This window comes from Petaurus breviceps, unplaced genomic scaffold, assembly GCF_028583685.1.
Source record: "Petaurus breviceps papuanus isolate PSGF00001 unplaced genomic scaffold, PetGlider_PUasm1.0 178, whole genome shotgun sequence".
Lineage (NCBI taxonomy): Eukaryota > Metazoa > Chordata > Mammalia > Diprotodontia > Petauridae > Petaurus > Petaurus breviceps.
Window position 1 is genome coordinate 35,332,862 of NW_027185777.1, and position 27,495 is coordinate 35,360,356.

The 27,495-nt window shown below is 39.2% G+C and overlaps 1 protein-coding gene across 3 annotated transcripts in view; it reads left to right on the plus strand.

Annotated features, from left to right (window-relative positions):
• The window catches only part of DIP2C (disco interacting protein 2 homolog C), a 586,558-nt gene that overhangs the window by 445,534 nt on the left and 113,529 nt on the right, over window positions 1-27,495 (plus strand). For all 3 annotated transcript variants that reach the window (XM_069086554.1, XM_069086552.1, XM_069086553.1), the window contains 3 exons: window positions 15,984-16,123; window positions 18,737-18,873; window positions 23,422-23,630. In XM_069086554.1, coding sequence (XP_068942655.1) covers window positions 15,984-16,123; window positions 18,737-18,873; window positions 23,422-23,630 — 486 coding nt within the window. The remainder of the gene's footprint in view (window positions 1-15,983; window positions 16,124-18,736; window positions 18,874-23,421; window positions 23,631-27,495) is intronic.

Here is a 27,495-nt window from a genome sequence, read left to right on the forward strand (position 1 = left end):
ATTCATAATCATAATAAATACAAAATTACTTTGTTAAAATACATAAAGCAGCAGCAGTAGTAATAAAAACAACAATAATTAGCATTTATATAGCACTTTACAATACAATACAACATATAGATTAGGCATCTGGTGAGTACTTTGAGGAAGCTGCCCAGGCTGAGTCAGATTTAATGATCTTCTTTGAGAAGCATTGCCCATCTCCGTTGGCATTAAGCATTGTCTGTGTCCTTGGGCAGTGTTGCTACCTTTTTGATTTCACAAACATAAACTGAAAAGTATTCTTGAGGAATAAAAATCTCCTTGCTTATAATATTTCAATTGAGGCAATTTGTAAGAATTAATATACCATGAATGCCTACATGCAAAATAATGTCAGTTTTTAAAAATACTAATTCACATTGATATGGCGTTTCATGTTTTGCAAAGTGTTCTATGAATATTATTTCATTTGGTACTCATGATAACTCTATGCTGAAAGTAATATTATTATCTCCACTTTATAGGGGAGCAAACAGGTTGAGAGTGGTAAGGAGCCTAAGCCAGGATTACACAGATCTCTAGGAGAATCTGAGGTGGGAATCAAACCCAGACCTTCCTGACTCCAGCATTATACCATACTACTGCATTTAAAATGAACGTGATGCTATAGGCAGAACAAAAATCAGACAAAAGACAGGAGGTCATGTATTCATTTATCCTAGACAATCCAAAAGGCAGACAAACTGGACACAAAACTACGGCACCAGCCAAAATTGATACGTACATTTTTTGTTTCAGTTGCATCCAGTTCTTTGTAACTGTATATATTGTTATTGGCAAAGATACTGAAGTGGTTTGGCATTTCCTTCTCCAGCTTATTTTATGGATGAGGAAATTGAGGCAAGCAAAGTTAGGTGACTTGCCCAGAGTCACAGAGCTAGTAAGTGTCTGAGGTCAGAGTTGAACTCAGGAAGATGAGTCTTCCTGACTCCAGGCCTAGGACTGAATCCACTGTGCACAGAGGGTGGGTAGCAGAAGGAAAAAATTGGAGGCAAGGGACACCAGTTAGTGGGCAATTACAGTATTCCAGGAAGGAATTGATGAGGGCATGGACTAGGGTGGAAGCCATATGAGTGGAGATAAAGGGTCAAATACGAGGGTTTATATAAAAATAAAATCCACAAGACATAGCAGAGATGTAGTAAGGGGAGGGGCAAAGAAGACTCAGGTTGTGAAACCTGGGTAGCAAGAAGGAAGGTAATTCCCCTTTACACAAACAGAAAAGTTACAAAGACGTTAAGTTCTCATTTGAACATCTTGAGTGTAAGGCGTTTGTTTATAGGACTTCTCAGTGGAGATGTTCGATAGGCAGTTGATAATGTGGTCCTAGGCCTAGTTAGGGGTCTCATCTGATGAAAGTTGAGCACTTAGGTTTGGGAGTCATCTGCCTAGAGATGTTAATTGAACCCATAGAAACTGATGAGCTCACTAAAAGAAAGAAAGTAGGAAGAGAAGAGGACCCAAGGCAGTACTCTACCTATGAAAGAGGGGGTAGGACATAGATAATGATCCAGCAAAGGAAACTGGGAAGTGGCCAAACAAGGAGAAAACAACATCATGAAGATTCGTGAGCCGACATACTATTGAGAGAGGTCAGGAAGGATAAGGACTGAGATTAAAAACAAAATCAGCTTTTGTAATAAAGAGATCATTGGTGACCTTGGAGAGCTGCTTCTGTTTAGCATTTTAAAGTGCTCCACAGCCTGGTCCCTTCTGACCCTTCTAGTCTTTCTGCCCTTTACTCTCCTACCAGTATTCTATGATCCAGTCATAGTGGCCTGCCTGGTGCACAACAGTCCATTGCATTTGCAGCCGACTCCTTTTATTCTTTCTTTCCTCACCTCTACCTCATAGCATCGCAGGCTTCCTTCAAGACAGTTCATCTGTCCCTTTCTGCTGGTCTTTCCCAGTCCCTCCCAGCTGGTAGAGCTTTCCGCTCTGAAGTCACCTTCTCTAATGCATCCTGTGTGTGTGTGTGTACAGTGTCCCCCATTACAATATGAGTTCCTTGAGATAGTGACTGTTTTAATCTTTCATTGTATGCCAAGCATTTAGCAAATTGTATATGCTTAATGAATGCCCTTTGATTGATTGATATTGAAGTCTCATTACAAATAGCCGAGAAGTGAGAGGGAGATGAGAAGCTGAAGACAATGAGCACAGATGGATTTTTCTAGACTTTTGGTTGTGAAAGTGAGAAGCCATAGGAACATGAGTGTGTGTGTGTGTGTGTGTGTGTGTGTGTGTGTAAAAATACACATACACGCACATATAATTAAGCGGATATAGGATCAAGTGAAGGGTTTTTTTTGCTTTGTTTTGTTTTAGGGTAGAGGAGCACTGGACTTGTTTGTAGGCTTGAGAGTAAAGTTTGTGGATAAAGAGAGATTGAAGAGAAAGCAGTGATCAAAGGTTCAAGTCCCTGGAGTAGATGGGAATCAAGGGCACAGGTAGAGAGGTCAGCTCTGGCAAGGAGCAAGGCTGCCTCTTCGTTAGAGACTGAAACAAAGGATGAGAGTCAGGGGAAGTGGTAAGTAGGGTTACTAGGATTATGCTTAGTAGCCGCGAGGGAGAGCTTTCCAGCTATAGAACACTAGAGCTGAGTATAAGCTATGACAGCAAAGTGATGAAACTGATTTCCACAAATCTCACATGGAAATTAATCACATTACCACTACACCTACTTTCCTTCTAAGTGCTTAGGACCATGCTTAGGAAAGACTGGATCACCAAACCTCTTTTTATGGTGGGAGACCTCTCGGCTCGAGGCAGTGAATCCTTATGTCAGTTTGGATGACTGTTATAATGACTAGAGCAGCGGGACTTTGACAGAGTATATGTAGCACTGCTTGCTGTTATTCAGGCTCAGCATCAAGAAGACAACCAATGGTGTAGTCAATTTGGAAGGAGTCCACTTTTGGGACTACTTCCATCATCATTGATCCAAACAGAGGGCAAAACTTTTGAGACCAAATGACCCTCCTGGCAGCAACATTGGCATCTCAGGGCTAGGTTCCTGGCATAAGAAGCTTAAAATTTACCCAACTCAGCTGACCCATGTGGCAGGGGATGAAATTTGTGGCTTGGGTGGAAGAGCTATTCCCACCCTTAATGGAACATAAAATTGAGCATTAGAATTGTCTGAAGGACGTCTCTTTTTTAGGGGGGGGGGAGGGGGCGGTGAGGTTTATAGTCTCTTTCTTATTTTTTTAAATAAATGTTTTACATATTTATTTTTAACATTCATTTTAAAATGTTGAGTTCTGAATTCTCTCCCTCACTCCTACCCCTCCTCTACCTGTTGAGAAGGCAAGAAATGGCCTATCAATTTGTATGAAGGACTTCAGTCAGACTTCCCAAGAGCAGGAGTGCACCTGCTTTCATGCCCCTTCTGACACCCTCTTTGCTTAGTGCTCTGTCATGCTCTTTGTGAACAGCTTCTTGAAGGGCTCAACAGAGATAGGCTAGCTTATGGTTAAAGTGCTGCACTTGGAGCTGGCTAGGTCTGGGCTCAAGAACTGATTCTTAACACCTACTTAAAGTGTAACCATGAGCTGGACTAGTTGGCCTTTAAAATCCTGCTAGGCTCTAAATCTGTGATTGTATGATCCTAGGATGCCATTTTACTTCTCTGATAAATATTGGCAAGGTAAAAAATCAAGAAACTAAAGGGACTGTTTACAAATTACATGAAAGGTATGGATTTCATGGTGCTAAATCAAGACTGACAGCTTAATGTTAGCTTTTAAAGATAGTACTTGAGTGAATTGGTTCACCTGTGTCTTAATAAAGCCATGTCAAAAAGCACCAATTCTTTTTGATTTGCTAATTTCTTTAAGCGTATATTTTGCTAACCCTTGGTGGGCAAAAGTGGTGGTGAATGCTTTTTGCAACTGGAAGTGCCATTTAGATTTTCCTATTGTACTGAGGTCTCCCTTCAGTATAATTTGGCACACTCTCCAATAGTAGATTTGAAAAGCCATGGTTGCTTTATTTAGATTGGAAATCTTGTTAGTAATGGAAAATTCTTTTTTTTTTCTGAGGCAGCTAGGTGTAGTGGATAGAGCACTGGATCTTGAGTTAGGAAGACCTGAATTCAAATCAAAAACATTTATTGACTGTGAGACCCTGGCAAGTCACTTAACCTCTGTCTGCCTCAGAATCCTCAGCTGTAAAATGAGGACAATAATAGCACTTACTTCTCAAGGTTGTTGTGAGGATCAAATTAGATAATATTTGCACAGTGCCTAAAATATAATAGGTACTTAATAAATTCTTCCTTCTTTCCTTCCTTACTTTCCCTCCCTCCTTCCTTCTTTTCTTCCAGAACCTTCTTCTCTAATCCTTCATAATCTCCCATATTTCTTAAATCATCTTACTATGACTTTCTCTATCAAGGTAGGTTAGATGACCTGTAAAGTGCCTTCCAAATCCTAAAATTCCATAAGAATAGAACAGAACACCTGCCAGCTCCCAATTTCAGTTTTACTTCTAGGCTCCAGTATATGTCAGGAAACAAATGCTATTCTCCATACCTGGTTCATTATGAACCATTATTGTCATATAGAAGCAGTGTGGTTAGTGGAAAGAAGCAAATGATTTTTATTGGAGTTAGATCCATCGAGTTTACTGACTACTATGTGACTTTGGGTGAGTCATGTTTCCTCTGGCCTCAGTTTTCTCATCTGTTAGAGAAGACTTGGACTAGATCAGAGCTAAATTTCTCTGAACCTATTGCCTTGTCTCTAAAATATAAAATAGAGAGAAAAAAAAAGAAATAGAGATAAAGCCCTAGATAACTCAGGGGGTTTGTTGTAAAGACAATACTTTGTAAACCTTACTACATTATATAGATGTGAGTTATTTTTATAGTTATTCTGTTCAATTCAACAAACATTTATTGTTTATTAAGTTGGCAAGGTACTGGACTTCAAAGACTAAGTAAAATAGTTCCTGCCCTCAAGGAGTTTATGTTCTATGGAGTACAACTTAAATTCACTATAGAATATTTAACTTTTAAAACCACAAATGCACATTCAAGTCGCAGTGTACTTTTGAACTAAGAGCTTGTTTTATAGCATTTGCTGAATATAATATTAAAGACTTGAAGTGCAGCCTGAATATATGAGGTCAGAGGCTACATTATTAAGTAAAATTAGCTTTCACCTACTCTATTAAAATGATTATATTTAAAAGGTGAGTAGGAAGAGGTTAATCATTGTCACTCTGGCTACACATTTCAGTATGTGGAGCACACTCAGTGTTGCATGTTTAATCCAATACTGCCAGAGGCATTGCAACTCACATTGTATTGATTTGTTAAAAAGCAAATGAGACACACAATCTCTATAAAGAAAATCAAATACATTTGACCGATGAGTTATATATATGCCTCTGTCAAAGGCAAATTCCTTAGATGAGGCTAATTGCTTTTTATCTCTTGTTAGAAAGTGTGCTGGGACTGGAATTCTCATACAAGTTGAAGTATCCTCTGCTACCAGTGGCAGTCCACCTGGCATAATGTGTAAGGGGCAGATGACTATGTCCTCATAATCAAGTGGAGAATTAGCACTTGCATTCATTAAGTGGCTCAATGGAAGTGGCTAGGCTGCTTTCTTGGTATTTATTTTTCCTTTGTTAAGAAAGAAAGAAAGGAAGGAAGGAAGGAAGGAAGGAAGGAAGGAAGGAAGGAAGGAAGGAAGGAAGGAAGGAAGGAAGGAAGGAAAGAAGGAAAGAAGGAAAGAAGGAAAGAGGGGCAGCTAGGTGGTGCAGTGAGTAGAGCACTGGTCCTGGAGTCAGGAGGACCTGAGTTCAAATCCTCAGACACTTAACACTTACTAGCTGTGTGACCTTGGGCAAGTCACTTAATCCCAATTGCCATGCCTTCCCCCCTCCAAAAAGACACAAACAAAAAGAAAGAGAAGGGGAGAGAGAGTGAATGCAAGGACGAGGTAGCACCATTGATTTCATCTGTGTGGGGTACTCCTATTATAGAAGCTTTCTCCATTCAGTGCAGATCAATGATTTGTCTGACAGTTATGGTCTTAGTGCATTGTACCATTCCCCCTGAGGTTACCTTCTCTATATTTATCTTATTTGTTCTAATTTATATATGTGGTCTTTTCTTGTTAAAATATAAGCTCCTTGAGGACAGCAACTGTTTCTCCTTTTTTTCTTTGTATCCTCCACATTTAGCTCAATATCTAGATCAGTAATGTCAAATTCAAATAGAAACAAATCACTTCTGGCCATATTTTGATTTAGAAAACCACAAATAAAAATTACCTGAGTTGTACTATATTTTTATTTATTTTGTTAAACATTTCCCAATTACACTTTGATCTGACCTGAACTTGGGTATTTTGCAGGGAGTTTAACATTTCTGGTCTCAAACATACTAAAGTCCCTAAAAAATGCTTCCATGACTGTCTGAGGGCACTGAGAGGTTCAGTGATTTGCACCTGGACACACAGCTGGAATGTCTGAGTCTGACACCAGGTCTTTCCCTCTCTGCTGTGCTGAAATTCTTCTCTTGTTTTTCTTAACCAAAATGTTGCTAAAGCACTCCATATAAATGGACACCATAGTTGAAAGATATGGATACAATTCTGAATTGACATCCACTCATATTTTCAGTCACTTTTGATTTCTCTTAGAATAATATATGTTTTCTAATCCTTCCTTCTAGAAAAAAAGGAGTGAATTGGTGAGTAGAAAATCATTGTGGGCAAGCTTAGCTTCTGAGAAACAGAGACTAGGTCAAAAAGAGCCCTATAATGAACAGGAGAAAAAAAGAAAACTGCCCTCATCCCAAACACAAACCTGCTGCTAGCAAAATGTAATCTTTTTTCATGGGTCAGTCAGTACTGCCATGGAGTACTTAACTGGTCAAATTAGATCTCACAAAGACTAGAGAAAAGTACTTAAGAGAAATTATGGATTCAGAGGCTTCTCTGCATGCTCAATAGCACTGTCTCTCAGGCAGTATAATTGCCAAATATAAATCAAGAGATTACCAGGCACTGCAGTGTCCTCAGATGAGTTACCCAGCTTCTGGCGCAGCCTCCATCTGTAAAAATCAGGTGATTTTACTGAATTTGCTTACAGATATGTATTGTGAAAATGTTGATTAAAGGTATATTTGAAAAGCCCTTTGGGCTTTTTAGCAAAAAGATGCTATTTAAATAAATGACTAGCTATTAGCAATAAATGAATAACAATTATGCAGAATAGCAATTAAAACAGCAAATTGGGAAAATAAGTAAAAACTACCATCTCAAGTCACATTTCCTATTTGAAACTTTCTAACTTAAAATTTATATGGTAAATATAATAAGGGACTGGAAGGAACTGGAAAGAAAGTGCTTTCTTTGGCCATGTGGATTCAAATCCACTTAGCCTTTCTGTGCTTCAATTTCTCCTTTGTTCTATTTTATGAGACACAAAATAATACAACTTTCAAGGGCTCAGGAGAGAGACAAGGACTAGGATAGATCCCAATAGATCTGGGAGTCATTAACATAGAGATAATTGAATCTTTGGGATGAGATCACCAAGTATGAGATTACAGAAAGAAAAGAGGACTCAGACCTGAGTCTTAGGGAATACCCATCATTAGTGAGTGTTACATGAATGACAATGCAGAAGACTGAGAAGATGCAATTGGGCAGATTGGGGTGGGGGGGAGGTGGTGGTGGTGGTGATACAGAGACAGAGAAGTGAAGACAACCCAGAAAAGAGAAAGTATCAGGAAGAAGGTGGTCAATAATGTGAAGGCATGCAGAGACTCTAGAAGGATGGAGATCAAGAAGAGGCCATTAGATTTGAGTTCAATTAGGAGATTATGGTAATGTTGAAGAGGGAACTTTGCATTAAACAATGATATTACAGAATAGCATACAGAGGGCTGAGAAGAGAGATAGTGGAGGCAGCAATTATAGATACATTTTCAAGAGTTTGGCTAACGTGAGTAGGAGAGATTTGAGATGACAGCTAGTCAGCATGATATGAGTATTTTTTTTAAAAGATAGTGGAAATATGGGCATGTTGAAATCATGGAAGTAACCAGTAGATAGGGAGGAATGAAAGATTAGAAAAACAGTAGAAATGATGGTGGGGGCCATGTGCTGGAGAAGATGGGTGGGAGGGGATAAGATCAAGAGCAGATGTACAGGGTTGACCTTGGTGAGTAGAAGGACCACCTCATCGTCAGTTATGAAAGTAAAACTAAATGTAGTAGAAGGTGACATCAGGAGAGTGTGAAACAAATACGGGAGAAGGAGGAACATTGAGCGGCTATTCTAAAATTTTTTTCTTAATGTGTGAGGTAGTCTTCAGCAGAGAGGATCGGCTTAGGAGTGCCATTTGGGGGACTTCATGAAGAAAAAGACTGCAATAGCTGCTGTGATCAGTGGGATGAGGCATCAATTAAGGAAGAGGAGAAGGAGAAGTCTTGACTTCCTGTAGAGAGTACTGGGTTGGGACTAGCTCGTATGAATCTGTAGGGTATCCAGTCTAGTTCCATGCTTCACAAGAATATGGCAACAATTTGGATCACTCCTGCTTGGTCTCTAAGAGGGTCCCTTCCAGCTGCCAGTGGGATGATTCTCCTGCACCTCCCTGTATGCTTGGCTGGACCCAAAGTTCTTCCAAATCATCTTGAGCGGCCTCATTTCCTCAGGATGCTTTATTAAACCTGGAGCATTCTAGTCAAATCCTAGATGGCTCTGTGAACACAAAGTTGTGTGACCCAGCTTCAGTTACACCAGGAGTGGGCACCCTCCTTGTTGTCTCAGCTCCTCTGTGCTGGTCAAAAGCAGCACCAGCCTGTGACAAAGAATATTGTACTTCTCAGGGCTGTCGACTGTAGCTGCCGCTTTCCTGCCCCACTGCCAAGAACCACTTTCCTTTGGGCCAATTCAGTAAACACATTAAATTACATGAGCATAAATTAAATGCCTACTGTGTGCATAGCACTGTCATAATAGTTCTGATGCATAAATAAATTAAGAAAGAAAGCGTGGAGGGGGCTTTTCTTCCCCCATAATGCTTGCACATAGTCAGCATTTAATAAATGCTTTTTTTTTTCATTTATTCATTCATTCTCAGAGATTCTAGGGGCTTAGCTAGACCTTTTTAGTTTGGAATATTTCAGTGAGGGCAGATACATAAACTCTTAGATACCACAGATAACGGCATTTTTACTTACTATACAAATAGCTTTGTTTTCAGATTGCATTAAGTTAGAATTTATGATTCATCTGATTATTATCAGGGTATATTCTCCTGTTTTGTTTCCTAACATTTGAAATTACAGCCTTTACTTTTGGAATTTATTGTTAGGAATGCAAAATGTAGGCTAATATAATGCAGTCTCAAGTCAAAACTACAATTACATCAGGGAGATATAGTGCTTACTGATATTTGTGTGCCTCCGGCTGAATAGATATTTATTATCTAGAGGGTACACTGGAATTTGAGACTAGCTAACTCCTGATTTGGGGTGAAGAGTAGATTATAGGGAAATTGCAGACCCAGCACGGTGCAGAGCAGTAGTCTCAAACCCAAATAGAAATGGGGCTACTAAACCATACATAAGGACCTCTGCAAGCCACATATTTACTTAGAAAATCACATATTAGTATCATGTTGTATTGGTATAGAAGTTAGAGAATTGGTTTCAGAGCCAGAAGACTTGGGTTCAGATCCTCCCTTTCACATATAGGGTGTGATGCTAAGCAAGTCATGTGACCACTCGATGCTCTAGGAAATTCTCTAAGACTGTCAGTTGCTTAGAACATACTGACCTGATAAGTGAGTTTCCTCATATGGGAATTCCCTATACCAATGAAATTCCCTGTTCTTTCAAGTATTATTTTTCCATGAAAATAAATAAGCAAACCCAATAAGCTTTCTATCCAATCATATTAATTACCCCTCTAGAATAATCTACAAAAGATTCAGTGGAGAAAGGAGAACACAAAGGAAGGACAGTCGAGAAGACAATATATTTGTTTGTTCAAATTCAATCACCCCAGTGTCCTCAATCATCATTGATCTGGGGACTAACTGATTAGTCTAAGAGAATACATATTAGCGATAAGAGATGCAGCAGGATGTGAAGACCTTTGCAGCCATCTGATAAAAAATGTTTATTCCATGACTCAGGTTGTCAGCCAGAAAACCAAATTTCAGCCTTGAGGCTTGAGAGCTACGAGTAGCCTCCATTTTTTGAATGGATTCTATTCCAGAAATATATAAGTCATTTGTTTGGGAATCATCATGCATTTTCCCACATGAAAAAATTTTCTTTCTTATTTACGGGTCATGGGTTTTTTGTGCCCTGTATCTAACAGGGCTTTTGTGGTTCAGTGGAAAGGTGGCTGACACTGGGGTCAGGGGACCTGGGTTCCTGATGGTCACTATGTATGGACTGTACTACTTTGACTTTTTGCTGCCATACACTGCCACTCGTGGCCTGATGTCCCACTTGAAAATGCAGTTGCCTATAGCCCACTCCAGAAGTACCCAGTAACCCTTAGGAACCCAGACCCTCTAACTCCAGTGCCAGCCATCTTTCCACTGAACCACATAAGCCCTGGTATTTTTCTAATACTCTTCTTTAACAGCTCATTGAAGCCACCCTGATTCCAGTATCCTGATGTAGCAATAAAAGAATTGAAGTCAGAAGACATAGCTTTGAGTCCCATCTCTAACACTATCTAGCTGTGTTACTATTCATTGACTAATCAGATCTTCTCTGGACCTTATTTTCTCCATCTGTAAAATGGGTATGATAACTCTATCCATTTCTGACATAATTTGTAAGTTTTAAAGTATATCTTGCATATGAGATTGTTGTGATTATTTTTCCTCTGTTTACTTCCTTATAACTGTTAGGGGACATTCTGCAAATCATGCATGTATGTACACAAGAAACAAAACACAAACCCAAAATGAACGAAAAATCCCTCAGCAACCACTGTGGTTTCCACAGAATTATAAGTGATTATTAGGTTCCTGTGCTGTCCCTTGAAAGCCAATTCAAACCATAAAATCCCTATCATGCTGCATAGAATTTCAGCAATACCTGACCCCCATTGATAAACATGACTTTTCTGGAAAGATGCATGCCGAGTTCCACTTGATTATGTTGGACGGCAGGGGCTGTCAGGAGGTAGGGAGGACAGTGATGCTTACCACTCTGCGTCTGTATAAGAGAGAATGCACCCCTCTCCATATACAGGCTATATGTCCCTGTGTATCTTGTGTAAGAGATATCAGTCAACACACATGTATTAAGCACCTAATATGTACCAGGCACTGTCCTCAGCACTGAGGATACAAGGACAAAAATGAGACAGGGCCTGCCCTCGAGGAGCTTACTCTGTTGGGGAAGACAACACGTACATACAGAAGTATTTACAGCCTATATACCAAAGAAATATCTTGCTGGCTTTGAGAGGGAGAGGCACTTAGTACATGGGAGTTATTCTAAGTCCTCCAGGGGAGAGTGCTTGGGCTGACTCTGAAAGAAAACTCTAAGAGCCCCTCTTTTGATTATGTTACAGTGTTCTTGTTTGGGGATTCGGGGACACATACATACAGGTCTTTGGGCAGGTGGGGAGGTGGTGGTAAAAATAAATAAAGCAGTGAAGAAAGGTCTTTAGTTTTTCTCCATTAAAAAGGATGCTGTGAATGACAAAGTGGAATTAAAACAATCCCAGGTCATTCCCAGTCAGTCCATTAGATGCTGGAAACGTATTCATCATAACTGCATGTTATTTACATCCTTCCATTTATCCTTCCTTTAAGCACATTTGGGCTCAGCCAAATCTCTGTTTGCCGACGCTGGCGGTGTAGAGAGATGTCGCAACCTGTAGTGCATATTAATTGAAATTTATAGCAGCTATTACTTCTGGTGTTATACAAGCATGGTTAGCTAAAGAACTTTCTACTGTTTCACATAGAACAGAGGTGGCCTGACAGGTAGAGAGAGGGATGCAAATAGTCCTCGATTGAAAGTGTTTGCTCTAATGAATTCCTGTACAAAGCCAGATTATAGAGACCAGATATTTCCTCCTCTCCTTTGCCTTTAAATCACTGGCTTTGTGAATTCATCTCTGTTGTGTGTCATCTTCGGCCTTGGCTACAGGTAGCTTTATGTTAGGCCTGCCTTTTATATTTTTAAATACAGAAAGTAGAGTGAGGGGTATCTAGCCAGTGTTGTGGATAGGACACTGGGTCTGGAGTCAGGAAGACCTGAGTTCAAATCAGGCTTCAGCTACTTATTAGTTTGTGACCCTGGGCAACTCACTTAATTTGTTTGCCTCAGTTTCCTCATCTGTAAAATGAGAATAATAACAGTAGCTACCTTTTTGTGAAGATGGAATAAGTTAATAAAGCACTTGGTACAGTCCCTGGCACATAGTAAGTGATAAATAATGTTAGGTATTATTTTTCTCCTGTTCCAGGAAACTACTGTGGTAATTCAGCATGGCAGCTCATGGCTCATGCATGTCATTGTCTCTTAATACCACCTGCACTCTGAAGCTGATACTGTGAATGCTGAGAAGTGAGTCTCTCAGTGATCCCACTACTGGGCATATGCATTGCCTCTCCTCAAGTATGTCAATGACAGAAACAAAGGTCCATTATAAACCAAGATAATCAGAACAGCCCTTTTTGTGGCAACAAAAGGGGTTGCTCATGGATTGGGCAATGGATAAACAAGCCGTATGAATTTAATAGAATGTTATTAGGACAGGAGAATTGGAAAAGATGAATTATTCAGAAAAAGTGGGAAGATCTGTGTGAAGAGATATAGAAGAGTTGGAGAACTAGAACAATATGCTCAGTTGGCATTAGAGGTGGTGCACTAGGGGGATGGAATGTGGCATCCCTTTCCAGTTGAATTCACTTTAGCAGGTGTTTTTTGCTTAACTGTTTTTTGTTACAAAGGAAGATTAGATTCCAGGAGTTGTATTATATATTTCCAGAAATAGTTTTGATATAAAAACAAAGGTTATCAACAAAATAATTATTTCAGAAAGTCCCTATTTGTGACAGGGACCAACTGCATCCCTCTCTTTACCTGTCATGCCATCTCTTTTCTATGTGAAATGGTAGAAATCTCTTTAGCTAACTATTCTTGTCTAACACCAGAAGTAATAGCTACTCTAACATCCAATTATTATGTGCTACAGTTTACAGCATCTCTTCATTGACAATGTAATTCTCTCCATGAGTGTAACTCAGCCACTGTTTTATATCTTCCAGCCTTAGGGAGCTGTCTGTGGTACTAAGAGGATAAATGACTTACCCAGGGTAACATGTGTCAGTACATGTGTCAGAGACAGAAATCTATGATACTTTATTACATGCAAAGAATACGTTATTGGGAATATCCAAAAGATTTCTCCTAGGCTGTTTTTTCCCTTATTACCTTGTTTATGACTTCAACAACCTTTAAAGGTGGTAATAGAAATAAAGATATTCTAGCTGAATTAAGAAATTATTGCTTGAAATTTCCTGAAGACGGTATCTTGCCAGAAAACTTCTCAAAATCACCAGTTTTGGTTGCTATACTTCTGTCAGATTCAGTTGAAAATTGAACAGGTCTAATAGTCCCTTAGGTAGTTCCCATATTTGGCAGACACCCCAAGATTCTTGAGTAGAAATCAGTCCTAAGTTGTACGTGGCCCCTTCCAACCCCGTCTCCACACAGGTCCTGACCTCACACAGGGTGTTCAATCTCCTGGCTTTGTGCCTTTTGCCCTGGTTATCCCCCAAGCCTGCAATGCTCCTCAACCTCTTAGCTTCCTTGCTTTCCTTAAAGGCTCAATTCAAACCCTACAATCTGTAGGAAGCCTGTTCTGGTCTTCCCAGCCCCTAGGAAGGGGGTTGGCCTTGGCCTCATCAGTAATCTTCCATTTACTCCATATACATGCCTGCTTATTTGTACGTTTTCTCTCATGTTTGAGTGTAAGCTTCTTGAGGGCAGGGACTGTTTTTGCTTCTCTTTGTAAGTACTAAGTAAATGCTTGTTGACTGACAATTTACATTTTCTCTCTCTTGATTATCTCCTGTTCTTCTGTGTTTTAATATTTGAAGGAAAGGTAGGTAGGGGCAGGTTAATGTAGCTTTCAAATTTCTGTCTGTAGTTTCTAGAATGTCATCGTATTTTTCCCACTGTGAAATAAGTATAAATAACAATTATGTCGGCAGAAAAAGTGTGAGATTTCAAAGACACATTGGGAAGTATTGGAATTTCTCTTTACTGGTAGTACATTTAAGATGAGCAGATTTGGGGAGCAGCTAGGTGGTGCAGTGAATAGATCACTGGCCCTAGAGTCAGGAGGACCTGAGTTCAAATCCAGCCTCAGACACTTAACACTTACTAGCCGTGTAACCTTGGGCAAGTCACTTAACTCTTAATTGCCCTGCCTTCCCCCCTCCAGAAATAAAGCAAGATGAGCAGATTTTCTCAGATTAGTGCTTTCATAGGTGAAACTGGTGTTGAAACCTTAGCTGTTTACTACCCACTGTCTATGAAACCAAGTTCTGTGTGATAAAAGACTTTTCAAGTTAGAATTTTTCCAAAGTTAGCCCTGAGTTAATCATCAGATGTTATTGTTCCAACCTTCCTCAGTCTGGGTAATGCTTTCCATTTATGTCTTCTACTACTTTGAATTTGTCTTTACCAAGTGGCATCCTGTGAGTGCTGTTAAACAATACTGGTTCTATTAGTTCTGGGATTTCTCTCCCTGTTAACTCCAATGCAAGAGGGTTATTTACATCCTTTTTAAGAGGAAAGTCATGCAAATATTTCTGTTGACTTGCTTTTGCCTAATTGGTTACTACATCCTGTAGTTGAGTGTGTGTGTGTGTATGTGTGTGGGGTGTGTGTGTGTATGTGTGTGGTATGTTTTGCCTATGTATCGTTTTTTATATACAGTAATGTTCCTTATGAAGTTTTACAGTCAGTATTGTTTTTTCTCTTACTGATCAAAGGCCTGTTTCAATTTTCAGGCCCACAAACTAAATTTAAGTTAAAACTTACATTTAAAAAAATGAGTAGAATATGTAGTCTACACAAATTGTGACCTCCTCACCACACACACACACACACACACACACACACACACAAACACCCACACACAAACACACACACACACCCCACCCTAAATATTATTAGATATACTTGCAAACATCCAAAATTTATAAGGGATAAAGCCTTGGCTTAGGAAGAAATTTAAATGCCAGGGAAATCTCAGTGCTATCTTGAAAAAGTCATTCAAGACAAAAATCTCCCTGTCTAGAGATGAGAAAAATGGCTTTTATATATGGTTTCATTTGAAATGTGGCAATGGATGAGGGCATAGAATTAATCTTTGTGAAATTCTGAATGAAAAATCTATATATACAAATAAGAGCCTGGAGAGTAGGAATTTTAGGACTCTACTCTCTACTGAGTATTTTTAACCTGGGGTCCATTAACATTTTTTTTTAATTTTGATAACTATGTTTTAGTCTCCTTGGCTTCTTTAATAATCCTATACATTTTATTTTGTGCACTTAAAAGTATGCTGAAGAGGGCAGACTACCAGAGAGGGCTATGACACATAGACTAAAGTTAAGAACCCCTGCTGTGTTCACTGATCTTAGAGAAGTTACTCTCCCTTTTGTCCCCATTTGTGAAACCAGGCAAAGCAAGACTGACCTATCTCACTACCAATTTAGTCAGTGGCTTTCAGGTACCAGAGTGTACCATACTTTGAAACAAACAGAAATGTCATGAAAGTAGAAATTGTCATTAAGAGAGAAAAAAAGTTCTGTAGGAGGTGTTAAGTACCACCCACCAATGTGAATGTTTATGTGGGCAACTCTCTGACCCCCTGAAGTAGGAAGCCCCCGTTCAACTTTTGAACTTATCCTTGCAGGCCAACAGATGACAGCAACCAGCCCCCAGGCAGGGGGGTTCTCTCTATGCATGGGCTTACCTTTGGTGTCATCAGAGTGGATTCCGAAGAAAAGCTCTCAGTTCTGACCGTGCAGGATGTAGGCTTGGTGATGCCAGGAGGTAAGGACTAGCAGCAGCACTGTGTTCTGTTCTGGGAAACAGGCAGCATAAGATTTTTTTAAAAAACTCTAGAAAATGTGGCAAGAGGAATACCAGTACTATGTAACTAGAGGGATTAAGGAAGGACTTACCACAAGTATGGAGAATATCTCCTTTTGTTTTCTTAAGGTGATTAAGAAATGCTATCTTTGAGCATTTTAGCATGTTCCTTATTTTGGCTAACACCTTTCCCCTTCCCCTTTTTATCCCCTCCACCTGCCCAGATGCAACACATTATGGTGGAAATAGCATTGGTCAAGGAAAGTATGTTTTAGTCCTGACTCTACCATTAACTAGCTATGTGCCCTTAGGGCAATCATTTAATCTTTCTTGGCTTCCATTTTCTTATTTGTAAAAATATTGGGGTTGGACTGTCTGTCTGGTGTGTGATATTGCATCCATTTAAAAACCCTATGATTCCTAAATTCCTAGACTGACTATTCCTTTTTCACCTTCGACAGTTTTGTTTATTCCTTTGAATACACTGGATATATGTCCTTTCGACTTTGGGTCATAGATCTAGAAATCAAAGGGGTCTTTAAGATCTCGTCATACAAATCCTCTAACATTACTACAATAACAGTGGTGGTGGCTATGATGATGATGATGATGATGGTGATGGCTAACATTAACATAGCACTTGAAGGTTTACAAAGCACTTTTACAAACATTATCTCATTCTATTTATCCTCATGACAATCCTGGGAGGTAGGAGCTATTTTTCTTTCCATTTCTCAGATAGGTAAACCGAGCTGACTGAGGTTAAATCACCACTTGCCAAGGGTTAAGTGTCCAAGGCTGGATTTGAACATTTCCAGATCCAGCGCTCTATGGACTATGGCGCCACCTAGTGCCAAGTGCTTTACAGAATTCTCATTTGATCCTCCCAATGTCTCTGAGAGATGGGTGCTATTATTATCCCCATTTTACAGTTGTGGAACCTGAGGCAAACACAGGTTAAGTAACTTGCCCAGGGCCATACAACTAGTACGTGTCTGAGGCTGGACTTAAATGGTGGTTCTCTAACTCTGGAGCTAGTGTTCTTTCCAAAGCACCATCCTGGCTTCCTTTAGTGGAGGCACCTCACACTGGCAACCTTTTTAATCAGTTTATCAGAGTCTTACCCAGGAATTGGGTCAGGATAATTGTTATGTGCATTATTGGAACCAAAATGAAGCCAGGTTAATGTATTTGACTCCATATATAACTATAATACATGGTACAAAGTATGATTTCTCAGGAGAAAGGGTAGTAAGCAGTGTATTTGGTGTCAAGGAACCTGGGACCAAGTCCCAGGTATTCTATCTATTATCTATAGATCCAGATATACCCTTCTAAAGCATATGCCATAGGACCATAGATTTAGAGTCAGAAGGGACCCTGGAATGATGGGATATATTAAGAGGCAGCTAGAGATGAAGTCAATTCTAAATGAAAAGCTTGGTCAGGATGATCTTTGAGGTCCATTTCATCTATAAATCCTGTGGGTACCATTCTATGCTTATGAGTTTCTCTGCCATTGTCTGATCTTGCCATTGGTCTCTACTTTGCCCCTTTCAGACATAAATGGAAGCAAGCCACTTATCAGATTCTTCCTCTTGTACTCACATCACATAGTTACCTGATCTCTTGGCAGGTTCTTTACCCATCATAGAAGCTTTGCTCAAACATTCCCATCCTTGACTTTGTTATCTCCCTGGCCTGGGCCTACTGTTTTTTTCCAGTGCAAGAGAGGCATCTTTTTCAATTTCCCTGTCATAGTGTAATGAACTACGAAACTAGAATTCCCAAGATTGTTACCCAAACTGACCAGAAATTGGATTGAACAGAATGGAATTCTCTCTTCTGAAATATTAATCTTTTTGGACCCTAGTCACATTTGTGATCTGCATTTGAACAAGATGGATGCTTTAGTGAATGTATCAAGATGTAGCATGCAACAAAAACTTGGGAACTCTATCTGTGAAGTGATTAAATAGAAGTCTAGACTTCTCTTTGGATACAGTTACACATACGGAAGAAAATTTATGTTGACAAAGCAGCCAGCTAACATTTTTGCTGCATCTCTATAAACTTAATAAAAATTTAAGATCAAAGTTGAAGATTTTCATTAGACATTTGAAGCTTGAATATGGTTGTTGCTTGTTGCATTAGCTGTTAGATTTGAAAAGATTTTAAGTGACAGGTGTCCCTGTGTGCATTTGTTGATTTCCAGGGATATGGCTGTCCTTCAAATGCCTGCCAAATTGCATTGTATTTAATTGGGGCACAGGACATGGCAACACCAAACCCTTATATACTTATATCCTGGGTTTATCCTAAATATCTCAGTCTTACCCACACATCAGAGAAAGTCACTTTGTTTTAGTTAAATTTCATATATTGAAATTAGAGAAATTTTCATTATTTGTCTCTGCCACATTTTTTTGCTGGAACACACAAAATCATGGCTTCTTTGTTGGGGAGACAAATGCTGGGTTCTTTGTTATTCTGTTTCTGTGCCAGGCTCTCTCTTCCATTCTGGGGTGTTCGTTCTTTTGTAATGTCCTTTGTGCCTTCTTGTTTCACTTTTAGCTATCATGTGTGCAGTGAAGCCAGATGGAATTCCTCAGCTGTGCAGAACAGATGAGATTGGAGAACTCTGTGTGTGTGCAATTGCTACGGGTACATCGTATTATGGCCTCTCGGGCATGACCAAGAACACGTTTGAGGTAGGCTAGATGGAAATGTCACCAAACAACCCTTCCTAGGGGTCATTTTCCAGCTTCACCTGATGGTAGCTATTTTAGGATCTCATGTGGTGGCTGAAGAAAGTAGAATTATGATTTTTCTTTAAGGAAACTGATAGACATTTTTGTTTAAGTGATTGGTGAACTTGGGGAGTTCTGTGATGACTGCAGACTTTTTGCATCACTCCAGTTTAGTGGCTAGTGTCAAGAACAGAGGGCTTTTTCTCTGGCACTCATTAATCCATTGGTCAAAAAGTACTTATGTGCTTGTGTTCATATGGCATTTTGGAAAGTACTAGAAAAAAACGGCAGTTAGACTGTAAGCTCTTTGAGGGCTGGAAACATATATAGCTTTGTATTCCCCAAGGCACATAGCACAGTGCTGCCCCATAGTAAGTTCCAAAAAAGTACTAAGTGTAGGAATACATGTCAATAAGACCACTAACTTCAGAGGACTTGGGTTTAAAATCCTGCCTGTGTCACTCCTTGTGGGACATTGGACAAGTCACATGCCATCTCTGGGGCTCAGCTATTGATCTGTAAAATGACAGGGTTTGTCCTCTGACCTCTGAGGACTTCCAGCTCTAAAGCGATGCTCCTAGGATCCTTCCCTAAAGGGGCTTTCTATCTAATACTTAATTTGGATAAACCAACAGAACATAGAAACATCTAAAAATATGTGTGATTTGTTGAATAAACATTATGTTCCAGAAGGTAAGTAAATGTGTATTGTGGGATAGTGAGCAAATGGGAATTAAGGAAAGCTTAATGTTGAAATAGAATGAATTTGGGGTAAACAGTGTGGATGGTTGCTCTCTGTGGCAATGTTTTCCTCCTGTACTAGACTGTAAACTCCTTGAAGGCATAGGTCCAATGTCTTGTCTCAGCTTTGTTTCTCCCTCCGCTACCTACTGTAAGCTTTAAATACAATAAATACTTAATAATTAATTGTTGGCTGTATGAATGAGCATCTAATCTCTATCTTTCCCATTAGCTAATGATCAGGAATCTTATGGCACCTCGGTGTTTTATCACAGGATGGACAGAAAGCACATTTACCAATCCATGGTTCTGACATCATAGAAATAATGTAACAATTCTTTTAAAAGCTAGCATTTATATAGTGCTTTTAAGGTTTGCAAAGTAGTTTGGATATAATATCTCATTTTATTTGCACAATAATCTTGAGAGGTTTTGGTGCTATTGGAGTTAATGGGGGGGGAGGTACAAGATTGTTATCCTCATTTTACAGATAAAGAAACTGAGGCAAACAGAAGTTAGTGACTTGCCTAGAGTCACACAGCTAATTAAGTGTCTGAGGCTGGATTTTAGTCCAGGTCTTCCTAACTTCCAGGCCTGGTACTCTATCCATTGCACCACCTAGTATTTTACTAAGTAATTTACATGCAATAAATAGTTTGATAAATTGATTAAAGATGAAAGCAAAAAGTTTGTTATCCTTGAGCAATAAATGCATCCAAAAGCTGAACAGTAATGATTTAACTAGGGAACACACAGTTTCTCTTTGAGGGTTAGCTCTGTGAGAATAGGGCCTGGATTTTCCCTGTTTTTCATAGAGTTCCCTATGATACTGTCCTGACTGTGTCAGTTTTTTGGAATTATAATCTTCATAATTTTTTGAATCTGTATTCATCTTTTAAAAATAGCCTTTGAATCCAGACCTAAATTTACCTAAGTAAAACATATGTATCCTTCCATACATGATTTATTTATCCTTTAGCTTAGAGACTACCTTTATATTTTGATTCACTTCTCTTACATTTCTATTTTTCATTAAAGGGAGTAAGAGAAAGCAACATCTCCATGAAAGATATCAAATATTTTTGCAAGTAAACATCAGTTCTAATTTTACTTACATATTCATTTTAATATCAATGAATTTTAAATAAATGTTATTTACATGTCTTGTTTCGATATCATTTGCATTTCCCAATGTATCCCTTTTTCTTCCCCCTTCTAGATAATCATCCCTTAAAATAAAGAATAAAAAAGAGAGGTAGTAAAAGTTAAGGATGGGGCAGCTAGGTGACACAGTGAATCAGCCCTGTAGTCAGGAGGACCTGAGTTCAAATCTAGCCTCAGACACTTAACACTCACTAGCTATGTGACTTTTGGCAAGTCACTTAATCCCAATTGCCCTTCTTACCCCCCTCCAAGAAGACCCCCCCCAAAAAAAAGTCCAGCAAAACTAATAAACATATTGAAGAAGTCTGATCTTATGGACAATGTTCCATATTCATCTTCTCCCACCTCTACAAAAAAAGAATAGGAAAGTGCCTTCTTATATCTCTTCTTAGGGTTATTGGAATTTGAGAGGATTCAGTTTTGATTCTTTTGATGTGATTTTTACCATGTATGTTAGTGTAGTCATCGCATATATTGTTATATCTTTTTTGTTATAAACATTGAATACCCAGCTTCAACTGAATTAATTAGCATTTACTTGATCATTTTAAGAAGGCAGTTTACACCAGAGAGAATATCTAGACAAAGGTTTCCAGGTAGGGAGGAATCTAGAAAGAGTTGTATAAATACAGGGGGAAAAAAAGATTTAGGAAGGCTATAGTTGATATCATGAGATACTTAAAGGGCCGCTGTCTGAAGAAGTTCGTCTTAGTCTGTTGGTCTAGAGAAGTTACTGGGTAGGATTTACAGGGAAGTATCTTATGTATCAACAAAAGGAAGATAGAAGTGAGATGATAAGGTAGGAAAAGCACGACAGTTGGGGCCATGAGACGTCGGATGCTAGCTATGGAATCCTGAGGAAGTCAGTCAGCCTTTCTGAGCTTCATTCTCCTCTTCCATAAAGTAAGGATAGTAACATCAGGGATACTATGAATATCTCTCCTTCACAGGGATGTTATTTCAGTCTTGTTCAACTCTTTGTGGCCCCATTTGGGATATTCTTGGCAAAGATACTGGAGTGATTTGCTATTTCCTTCTCCAGTTCATTTTACAGATGAGGAAACTGAGGCAAACAAGATTAAGTTGTTTGCCCATGGTCACACAGTTAGTAAGTGTCTGAGGTCAAATTTGAACTCAGAAAGATGAATCTTACCAACTTCAGGCCTGGCACTCTATCTACTATGCCACCGAGCTGCCCCTGTGATCATAAAATGCTATACAAATAAAGTGAATATTATTATTAAGTTATCTAACCATAAGAAAATCTGCAGTTGAATGAACCCTTCATATGGATTGTAAGGTAAACAGAAGATCAAAAACAAATGAAATTACAGAAGAAATGGAAGAAAAGAAGGTTTTTCAGAGAACGAGATTTTTAGTTTTATCAGTTCTCTAATCCTTTTGGTTTCCATTTCATCATTGACAAAAAAAGAAAGGTCTCCCATAGAACAGTATATTTCTAGCAGCACTTTTCTATTTTAGGAAAGAACTGGAAATCAAATAGGTAGCATCAATTGAGAAACTATATTCCCCCCTTCCTCTTAAAAACATCAACAACTTTGTTACAAGGGATGGCTGTCAGGGAGAAGCTTAGAGGGAAGGATGTAGAGGAAATTGAGTAATATAAAAATAAAGATACAAATAAGAACTCTGAACTTGAAGTGAAGAAAAATATTCCATTGACACTTTGTAGCTTTGTGACCCTGGTCATTTAACTTTTATGCTTCTCAATTTTCTCATTTGCAAAATGGGTATAACACCTGCAGTGTGTCTCCTGCTTGTTTGGGGCAACCCTTAATTTCCTCTATTTGTTTCCTTGCCAAGTATATCTAAAGGAGTTTTATTAACAAATTAGAAGCCTAAGGGCAGATGAGCTCTAATTGTAGCTCAGCCACAGATTTGCTATTCAGTACTTGGATAGGTTACTTTTCCCTTTTTGGCCTCAGTTTCCCATTTACAAAATATCGGAGTGAGGCCTTCCTAGTTCTAATATTCCAGGATTCAAGAAAAGACCAGTAGGGGGACATTTCATAATGGTTTACATTCCATTTGGGGGCTCATGTTTTCAGTCAGAAGCTGGATAGCCATATGTCAAGAATATCATGAAAGGAAATCCTTCATTGACCTTGAGGTTCAATGTCAGCGAGGTGATATGAAAGGTCACTTTCATCTCTAATGTTATGTGATTTTGTTTGTGTTTTTTTTTACATTGGTTCCCCTTGTCTCATTCAACTGAAAGTACAGTAGCAATTTTTGGTCTAAGCCTGTGCATGAACTTTGATCTGCTCTGTTTTTAAGCTGAGCCAGTCCATCACTCCTTGGTCAGCCTGGTGTGCTCCCTCCATGCTAGCAGCTTGCCAAATTACTTCTAGAATTAATGCAGCCACTCAGTTTCAGGACACTGTGGTTCAGAACTCCTGAGTTCAATCGATCTACCGGCCCCAGGCTCCTTAGCAGAAGGGATAATCAGGGTCAAGAATATTCCATATGTATATTAGGAATATATTTCACACACTACCAGGATCTCTGTCATAAAACATAGTACAATTAACAATGTGAAGATGAAAGTTGTACTGAGAAACTTCTGTCGGTGTTTTTCCTTAGGTGTTTCCTATGACAAGTTCAGGGGCTCCTATCAGCGAATACCCATTTATAAGGACAGGGTTATTGGGATTTATTGGTCCTGGTGGACTTGTCTTTGTGGTGGGTAAAATGGATGGTCTGATGGTTGTCAGTGGGCGAAGACACAATGCCGATGACATCGTAGCAACAGCATTGGCTGTAGAACCTATGAAATTTGTCTACAGAGGAAGGTGAGTTACAATTCCTTCTTAACCTAGTTCCATTTTTATTATGCAAATCAGACAAGTCCTTTGTGATGTGAAAATGAAAAATGGTAAACTAGGGCAATTCACTTCACCTTGCTGGGCCTCAGTCCTCTAATCTGTAAAATGAGGGAGTTGTACTGGCTTACCTCTAAGGGCTCTCTCAACTCTGAAAGTTTTCTGATTCTTTGGAAACTTTGCAAGGCTCGTGGAATGTATGAGAACATGCCAAAAGCTCTCCTAAGGTGAAACTTTAAATACGACAGTATTAGTGTAATGCTTCTTTGATTGTTCACTATAATCTTTATTAAAAACCTTTTCCTTTCTAGGCATTATTAGACTTAAGCTATACTTTCACAGAATAACAATAATGTCATATATATATGTATATATATATATAATACTTACATTATTAAAGGACCTTCACATTTCCCATCTCATTTTATCCTCACAACAACTCTGTGAGATTGGCAGAGTTTATTAGCAATATTATCTCTATTTTGAAAGAACATAAATTACTTCGAGAAATTTTAGAACAATTGAGTCTCAGAACTGGCCAGGAATCTGAACTGCTTTGTCCAATAGCATATTCTCTATTATATCTACAACAGAGTCGGCTTCTAACTTCTACTTAGAGAAATGTCCACTTCCTGAGGCAGCTCATTCCACTTTTGACTAACTCTGCTTGCTAGGAAGCTTTTTCTTATGCCCATTAATCTGCCCTACCATCCTCTATGCCAACATACCAGCCTAGGAGGAAGGCTAAGCAAACCCTTTGCTTCTCCCTTCCACTTTCAGACCCTTCTTATGCTGTCATCACTTAATGATTTCTCCTCCTTTTGAGATTCCCTTCATCTGGATACATCACCCTGTCCAGGCCCTGGTAGCAGTTATCTACTGACTCCCAGGTCATTCTATCTCCTTTCTCAAAGAAAGCTCAGTACTTGACTCATAGTCTTTCTCTCCACCCCAGACTCTGCCCCTGTACTTCAATATACATGTTGATGTGTCCAAAGTGTTCTGACTTCCCAATTCTCCTTTATTGCTTGTGTCCTGCACTTCACTCCACTATAACTAATCATGCCCTTCATTTCTTCATTGTTTAGAAGAGTACCATTTCCACAATACCCAACCCTGAAGTTCCTCTGCCTAACCATAGCTTTCTATCCTTCCATTTCTCCAGATACTTTTACTACATCTCAATCTATTCTTTGTCCTTCATTTTCCATTCTTTTCACATCTTCCTTCTTTCCAAGTTAATCATATTTTATCCGGCTTCATCTTCCTCCTTGTTTAATCTTGACGGTGTAGTTAACTGGTTCAATTTGATGGTACCTCCTACTCAAAAATCCCTTTCCAAACCACAACTTTAAGTAACCGCTGCCATCCACCATCTCACTGAGCAACACTAAAGAAAGTTACCAACCATTCTTTGTGCATATACCAGAAGCATATTCCATTTAGTATAAGCTTGGCTGCCACTGCTGCCTTACCATCCTTTTACTCCTCCTTCACTGGTTCCCTATCTCTCTAAATCCCTACATTTATTCCAGATCTCTTCTCAGTCCACTTCTCCTGCCCATCTCTGCTTCCTTTCAACAAAGGTTTATTTGCTGATTAGCTATTACTGATAAAATTTAGGATGTTCATTACAAATTTCACTGCAATTCTATACCTAAAGTCCTCTCACCTTCGTACCTCAATCTTTCTTCCTTTTGCTGTAATCTCAGAGAAAGAGGTGATCCTTCCTGCCTAAGCCAGCTACTCTACTTACAACTTTGATGACATCCCTTTCTTTCCCCTCCATGACCTTGTTTCCTTGATCATCCTTCTCTTTGCAAACCACAATCTCTCTTTATCCACTGGCTCTTTATGCTCTACATAAAACATACTCAAATCTCCCCCATCCTTTAACAAAAATGAATTATCCATGCCATCCCCTCAAGCTATCTTCTGCCCTCTCTTTCTATGTGCAACTCCTTGAAAAAACTCGCCCTACTCATTGATTCTAGCTCCTGTCCTCACATAATTCTAAATTCTGTAAGAACTCACCAGCCCTCTTGTCCAGCCCATTCAGGAAAGAAATCCTTAGTAAAACATGCTGAATGAGTGATCACTCAGTGTCTGCTGGAAGACTTCTAATAAGGGGAGATCCACTACCCCCCAAAGCTGCTTGTTCCACTTTGGGACGGCTCTGATTGTTAAGAAGTCTTTTTCTGGATATCAAACCTAAATTCCCTTTCATTGCAACCTCTATTCTTCCCTCCCACATCTTGACAGAATGCGTCTCCTCCTTTCTACATGTGACAGATTTTTAGGTGCTTGAATATAGCTCTCGTATCCTTCTAAGCACACTCTTCTACACGTCCTCAGTGTCTTCAGCCTGTCATTCCTGGTTGCCCCTTTCTATACTCAGTCTAAACACATCAATGCCTCTCGGTTGCCCAGGCAACTCCTAAATAAGGTGCAAAGTAATTGACACTCTGCATTAAGGAAGAAGGATGGAAGAAAGGAAAGGAGAGAGAAAAGAAGGGAGGGAGGAAGAAAGAGAATGAAAGAAAGGAAAAGAGAAAGAAAGAAAGGAGCGAGGAAGGAATAAAGGAAGGAAGGAATGAACAGAGGGAAGGCAGGAGAGAGGAAGAAAGGGAGAGAGAAAGGGAAGACCTGCTAAGTACCTCTTTTTATGCCAGTTACTGTGTGAAATGTTTTACAAATATCATCTTATTCAATACTAACAAAAACACTGGGAGGTGAGTATTATTAATATCACAACAATACTGAGAGGTATGTACTATTATGCCCATTTTACAATTGAGAAAACTGAGACAAATAGGGGTTAAATGACTTGCCCAGGGTCACATAACTAGTAAATATCTGTGGCTGAATTTAAACTCAGGTCTCTCTTAATGCAGTCCAAGGTTGTATTCATTGCTGACTTACATTGACTAAAGTCCCTCATCTCTTTCAGAAAGACTATTGTTAACCATGTCTCCCCCATTCTTGCCAATGAAGCACACCAAACTTGTAAAATGCTTTTTGGAGCAATCCTTAGCTTATTTAGAAACCTGTGAATGGCTAAGACATGCCTGCCACAAAAATAAGGTACTAGCTCCCTTACTGTCTTCCCATCCTGGTTGCATAAAAAGCACTATGAAATCTATGATATGAAATCAAAAGATCTGCCTTTGAGTCTGTCTTAACCACTAACATACAAAATGACTTTGAATGAGTTACTTCCTCTGTCTTGGCTACAGTTCCCTTAAAAATAAACATAGGGGCTTGGACTATATGGTATTTAAGGTCCCTCCCAATTCTTAATGGCTTATGATCCCATGGTCATAATCTTGTGGAAAGGTTGTTGCTGTTCAGTTGTTAAGTTGTATCGAACTCTTCATGACCCCATGGACGAATTGGCAAAGATATTGGAATGGTTTGCCATTTCCTTCTCTGGTATGTCCCCATTTTACAGATAAAGAACAGAGGAAATAGGGATTAAGTGACTTCCCCAGGGTCACACAGCTAGTAAATATCTGAGGCTGGATTTGAACACAGATTTTCCTGACTTCAGACCTGGTGCTCTAACCCCTGCAACCCTAGCTGTGGAAAGGTGGGCTTGCTTAAAGGAAAAACCAGTATACACAATTTTGAAAATGAAACTCTCTGAGTTCCTGAGACAGGATGGAACCCGTGGGTCCATCCTCAGGTGATGAAATGCTGACATCGGTGTTGCATTCTAGACTCCTACCTGCTCTTTTCTGTAGCTTCTACATAATTACATGCTGAAATCTTTATTAAAAGGTATAAAAACTTGTCATGGTTACTTGAAGGTTACTGAAGGCAAAGGTTCAAGTGC